Source organism: Sinocyclocheilus anshuiensis, unplaced genomic scaffold (assembly GCF_001515605.1).
Source record: "Sinocyclocheilus anshuiensis isolate Anshui unplaced genomic scaffold, SAMN03320099.WGS_v1.1 scaffold168, whole genome shotgun sequence".
NCBI classification, from domain to species: Eukaryota; Metazoa; Chordata; class Actinopteri; order Cypriniformes; family Cyprinidae; genus Sinocyclocheilus; species Sinocyclocheilus anshuiensis.
This window is the reverse complement of record NW_015557060.1, coordinates 160,208-167,066: the sequence shown is the minus strand read 5'-3', so window position 1 is coordinate 167,066 and position 6,859 is coordinate 160,208. Positions and strand designations below refer to the sequence as shown.

At 38.3% G+C, this 6,859-nt stretch overlaps 1 protein-coding gene across 1 annotated transcript in view; it reads left to right on the top strand.

Annotated features, from left to right (window-relative positions):
- The first annotated feature begins 2,878 nt into the window (after window positions 1-2,878).
- The window catches only part of LOC107676474 (uncharacterized), a 33,670-nt gene continuing 29,689 nt past the window's right edge, over window positions 2,879-6,859 (top strand). Inside the window, exon 1 of the mRNA XM_016471024.1 lies at window positions 2,879-3,253. Coding sequence (XP_016326510.1) covers window positions 3,085-3,253 — 169 coding nt within the window. The 5' untranslated portion in view covers window positions 2,879-3,084. The remainder of the gene's footprint in view (window positions 3,254-6,859) is intronic.

Here is a 6,859-nt window from a genome sequence, read left to right as displayed (position 1 = left end):
CAAAGCTACATTTTCAGCAGCCATTACTTCAGTCTTCAGTGTCCCATGATCCTTCAGAAATCATTTATTTGTTTATTAAAAGGCTTAAGAATGCAGTCTTTTCATGCAGTGTTCATCAAAATCTATAATCTCTCTCTCTCTCTCTCTCTCTCTCTCTCTCTCTATATATATATATATATATATATATATATCAGAATGATTTCTGAAGGATGTGAAGACTGGAATAATGGCTGCTGAAAATTCAGCTTTACCATCACAGGAATAAATTACATTTTAAAATATATTAAAATTGAAGTAGAAATCATGACTGGGTGCACCATTTCGACGATTCTCTTTATGCCGACAATGAACATGTTGATCAAGTTAGCAGAGATGGAGTCCAGAGGCAGTCCCCTATTAGAGCCTTCATGGAGGACCTCACAGTGACAACAACAGTGTCTGGAGCCTGGCGGATCCTAGAGGGGTTAGAGAAGCTCATGTCTTAGGGGCGTATAAGTTTTAAACTTCCATAATCCTGGTCTTTAGTGTTGAAGAAATGGAAAGTAAACCAACACCAAACCAATGCAGCACTGCGAGTGAGAAGGAAAGGTCGAGGCTAGTGCAGGAAGAGGTGTGTACATCATTGGAGGAAGAACGAGCAAGCAGGGTTGCAGCAATGAGGATACTGGGTGCCTGGATGAAATGGGAGCAGCCAGTGGAGAGGAAGTACACCTGGATAGACATATGGAAATAGAACCTTTAGAAGATTAAAATTTTGTTTCAGGGGGTGTACGATGTCCTCCCTAGCCCAGCCAACCTGTTTGCATAGGGCAAGGTATACACTCCAGCATGCCCCCTGTGTTCCAAGACAGGCCCTCTTGAACACATCCTGGGGTGCGTTTCCCAAAAGCAACTATGGTCGCAAGTTCCATCATTACCAATAGAGTTCAGAGGAACTAACAACTATAGTTAGCTAACGATGGTTTTGGGAAATGCACCCTTGAGAAGCTGATCCCGGGCCCTGATCGATGGCCATGACCAAGTGCTCAAGACCATAGCTGAGGCAATCAACAAGGGGATCAGCAAGAGCAGAAATACCAACACTACAGCCAGGATGATTGCATTTGTCAAGGATGAAGAGTAGCCCATAAGAAAAAAAAAAAATCTGTTGGCTTGCTCTACAGCACCTGACTGGACCACACTTAGACCGGACATCATCCTGGTCTTGGAGTCTACGAAACAGCTTAGCCTACTGGAGATAACTGTGCCTTGGGAGGAGAGGATGGAACAGGGAGTGCTGGAGGCATACTTCTGGAATGGGTGAAAAAACAGGTGCATGCCAGTGGAGGTGGGTTGCCAAGGGCTTTTTTTTTAGGTCATTTCAGCAACAGCATGGAGGCTGCACAGTGGGCATCAAGATGGCTATGGCTGCAAAGGGGTGACGTGTGGTGACCGCAAAATGCCACTTAGACACAGGCTGAGGCTTGATCAACCGTGGTCGGGTCGCCTGGAAGAGGGTGTCTGTTGAAAGAGCTGAAACACTCTATGACGCCAAGAAACAACAATGGTGTTTTCAAGTTTGTGCATCAGAGAATGTATGAATAACTGAACTAAATAGAAAAAGAGCTATTTTAAGTAGTTTATTTCACTATATTACCATTTTATATACTTTTAATTAAATAAAGATTTTGTTAGCATGAGAAACATACATACATACATGTGTGTGTGTATATATATATATATATACAGTAATGCTACTATAATCACAGTAGCACTGCTGTATAAATACAGTACTTTATTGTATTAAAAAACAGTATATTACCTGTATATTACTTGCTGTAAATTCACGGCAATTAGTTGCCAGGAATTTCCTGTAAAATTACAATCAATTTTTAACAGTGTGTGTATATATATATATATATATATATCCGTATCAGGACATAATAAAAATCATCTGCTCCTTGCCAGGTCTTCAAATTTGGACAATTAAACCTCAGATGAATAAAAACACATGGCATATCACACTGGGCCACTATTTATTTAGCCCTGCCAAGGACCAGATGATTTTTTAATAAGTCCTGATATGGAAAACCATGGAATTCAACAGGGTGTTCTTTCTTTTTCTAATGAATTATGTATCATGAGTTAGGTATGTTATGTATATATAAATACACACACACACGTACAGTTTATATTTTGAAAATATTTACATGTTTCTACATTTATGTGTTCATATTCTTATATTTTATATTAATATATAAACATAACATGTTTTTCTTAAAAACACACATGCATGTGTTTGTATTTATATATACATAATAAGTATACACATATTATGTAAACAAAAACTTTTATTTTGGAAGCGATTCATCGTTATATATAACATTCTGGCACCTGATTCAGTACAACTTTCAATGTGCTAAAACAACAGCTATTACAAAACGCCTACTCAAAGTAGCACCCATAGGATCTTTAATTTTGTAGCACCTTTGTTGTTGGGGATTATCTTCTGTTGTAAGAAGAACAGCTAATGATTTTACTTAATAAAAACGATTAAATGAAAGTGTGTATTCCTAATATTAGTATTATTATAACGTTTTTAAAAGCAAATAGCCACTTGAGACAGCCAAAAGAGCTTAGGCAGCCAGTCAGCATCCAGACCTGGAACAAAGTGTTTGCATAGTGTTTTTTGTATGTTTGTTTTTATTAGAAACTGGTGGATTATACTATAAATCAGTCTAATAGTAATATTCTATACTGACCACTAGAGCACGCGCATGGTACAAAACTAATACAGCTCCAGCTTCCCTGCATGCGAGCACTCACAAGACTGCTGAACAACAGACAAAGAATTGCATGCATCCTTTCCAACACCCGATCACATTATGGGCGGTAAGGAGTTTGAGAAATAGATAAACCATTCAAAAATGCAGCCCCCTCTCGCTTCCCCTGTGTCGCAGTGATGGTGGACTTTGGGCATTTTCACGAATGCGGCTCTCCTCTGGCACTTGAAGCGGCGTGACCACCGCACGTCCTACTGACTCACGGATCTGAGCAGATGTCTGGTCCAGTACCGACACCGGGCCACCTCCTCTGCAAACACAAATGGCTGGTCGTGTAGAGGGAACCTGGATAGATGTGCACAGATTGAGCATCCTGAGAGCGAGGAGGAGAAGATGCTCATGCACACATGCGTCTGGAGGGATGCGGAGCACTAAACTCTCATCTTTAGCAATATTCCTACTTTTGTTCCACAGCGCGCAGGCTTACGACGGTAAGGCGACATCTCATCTAGAAAGCTGGCGTCTTAAAATACTGTTTTCTCACGCAGCTTTTACATAAATGATTGAAACAATGATTTTGTTGAAAGAAAAGCCTTGCACATTTGCTGATTGCACATGCACTGAAAGTGATTTCCTTGCATCTAAAAACACATAAAAACAATGTTTTCATACAACCATAGGCCTCTACTCATATATTGAGACATTTTTGTATGTACTTTTGCATTGCATGTGTCAAATATGCTAAATGACTAGCCTACACACTACTTTGCCTTTACTTTTGTGAACAGTGTGTGTGTGTGTGTGTGTGTGATGTGATGAAGCGCACGGTGAGTGTCCAGCAGTAACGCAGTGAAGTGTGTAGGCGCGCGCTGATTGATACTGCAGCTCTACACGAGATTGCAGCACTCTATTGTCTTTATAACACACCTAACACGCTTAAACCACATCTGTTTCCTGACATAACCGCACATGCATCATTTAATTGCATGAAATAACTAACATCGCTATCCCAAAGCGTCTAATATAGGGACTAATCATTTGTTGAGATCATATATTGCACACTAGGCGTCTTAAATCAACCGGTGCAAAGGAGCATTAAAACTGTCCACCGCAGCACGGTCTGATTTTAGATGCTGACTGAGGCTTGCTGGTCCTAAAAATGCTGGAAGAGCAACTGCAGAGATCCTGTTGTTCTTCTACATTGTGAATGAATGTGGGCTAAATGTCTCCAGTGGAGAGCAGCCACAGTTTAATGAAAGCTTAATTATTATATGACATGACATGTGGCCAAGTATGGTGACCCATACTTGGAATTAGTGCTCTGCATTTAACCCATCCAAAGTGCACACACACAGCAGTGAACACACACACACCATGAACACACACCCAGAGCAGTGGGCAGCCATTTATGCTGCGGCGCCCGGGGAGCAGTTGGGGGTTCGGTGCCTTGCTCAAGGGCACCTCAGTCATGGTATTGAAGGTGGGAGAGAGCACTGTACATTCACTCCCCCCACCTACAATCCCTGCCGGTACGAGACTCGAACCCGCAACCTTTGGGTTACGAGTCCGACTCTCTAACCATTAGGCCACGACTTCCCTTAATATTATATTCATGCCAATTAAAATTTAAAATAAAAAATATATTTAGTGCAGAATAAAAATAAAATAAAATTCAAAGGAAAGTCTCTGTATGTGTGTCCAGTTGAGAAGTGAAGATTTGCTTTAACTGGGTCACTGTGCTGTGAGCGAGATAGATCAGTGTTTTGACCTGTTTGAATATTTCTCCCAAACATTTATAGCATGTTGGAGAGTGCGGGTTAGTTGGTACAGGATTTGGTTTTGGGTCATATTTTGGTGCGGTCACATACATTGTGTTCTCTTTACCTACACTCATTTAATCTATCAAGGCATTAAAAAATCAAAACCCGTCAAGATAAAATCAAATGAAATTTGGAGAAATTTAGCATTATATTACTTGCTCACCAGTGGATTCTCTGCAGTGAATGGGTGCCATCAGAATGAGAGTTCAAACAGCTGATAAAAACATCACAATAATCCACAAGTAATCTACACAATCCTCTATCGACTCAACTCCACCAATTAATATCTTGTGAAGTTGATTTAATTTGTTATAATTATGATTTTTCAAAACAAGCAGTACAGCTCATTCCTTGAATTATTTCTGTGCAACCAGTTTTTCATTCATCTTAACTGAAAGTAAAGCAAATTCAAAACTGATAACCAATATGGATGGATGTGAAGTGATTAGTAATGTGGTAAATAGTTGCTATATGCAAAGCAAATTGGGAAAATGAACATGAAAAGCCATAGTTCCATGGTTTACAAGCTAAAGATGTATTGACTATATATTTGTACTAGGGCTGTCAGTCGATTAAAATTTTTTATCTAACTACATGATGTGTCGATTAATTAATCGAATTAATCGCAAATTACATTTGGCTGTGAAATTACCCCCAAAAGATTATTTAAAAGCTTATTTGCAAGCAATTTTTGTGTTAAATGAGAAAGTATTAAGTAGACATTACAAATAGTAACTTTAGAAATAAATATTTTATTTGATTCAACGTGAAATTTATTATACATAAACGTTTAGGCTACAACTGCCTAACATAAACTATGGAACATAAAAGAATATAATTTGAGAAACATTTCAGGTTTTTTTTTTTTGTTACCAACATTCTTCAAAATACCTTCTTTTATGTTGCACAAAAGAAAGTAAGTCATTCAGGTTTGAGTAAATGATGACATTTTTGTTTTCTGGGTGAACTATCCTTTTAAAGTTTTTTCCCCCTTTTTTAATTAAATAATACTCTAAATAAGAAACTAAATCTGCCAGCAGGTGGCGATAAATGTCTTTAGGAGTTCAACGGCTGATTCATTCAGGAATAAAGTAAACGTTTGATTTGATTCACACGATTCATTGAAAACACGGATTCATTCAGAAATTAAACACCGCTGTGTTCCTCGGAGATGCACAACAATTCTGCTGTGGCTTTATTATAGGTAATATTTTTGTTGGCCAAACTGAGCAAAAACAGACAATATTGTGTTTAAAATATAACACAATATCAACTTATTATTTACTGAACTGTTGAATAAAATCACATTTGCACTCGTGCTATTCGGGACAAACGTGTGATAACATGTGAGACAAAAACTCATACAGGAGCATTTTCGCCCCAATATCTTGAATTTTATGGCATAACTGCATTTATGGAGTTGTTGCCATGCATCGCCATCTGTATGAAATGTAAGATGATGTACAGGTCTGGAGGCGGGGCCAGTGCGTTAACTGCGTTAAAATATTTTAATTGCATTATTTTTTCATAACTAATTAATTAAGTTAATGTGTTAAACTGACAGCCCTACATGAACTTATATAATTATTATAACATATAAGAACAGTGTTCTTGGGGGTTCACTAAAACTAACTAACTAACTAACAAGCACACAAACAAACAAACAAACTGTTTGTGTAGCCTACGCTTCAGTACAATTCAGCCCGTGATTCAGCCCATTAATTTTTACAATAAAATAATATACATTATATGCTGTAAAATCCTGTGCAGAAATGTGCTACAATGTGGGATTTTGCAATTGTTGGATTCTCATAAGTCCTTGTATTTCATTATGTATGTTTAGGTGGTGCATTTGGGGACTTAACTAGATAAGTAGTTTTCTATTTGGTGTATTATGGTCTTGATTCCCTTATGGAATCTTGGGCCTCATAGATGTTAATTTTTTAATGGCTTTTCTATCGATTATTGAAAGAGTAAGAGGTTCAAACTAATAACAGTACATAGCTGGAGAAACTGATAGACAACATTAAAGGGATAGTTTGTTCAAAAATGACAATTCATTTACTCGTCTTCATGTTGTTTCAATCCCATAAGACTCTGATTGGCCAGCTATCCAGTGCGTTGTGATTGGCCAAATACCTCAAGCGTGTGACGGAAATGTTACACCCCTTATCATACTGTGATGCCGTGTCCCGGCCGGAGCGTCAAGACAAAAATATTAAAACCCATTATAAACAAGGCATTTGTTGCATCCAGTGGGGACATAATTACGGATTA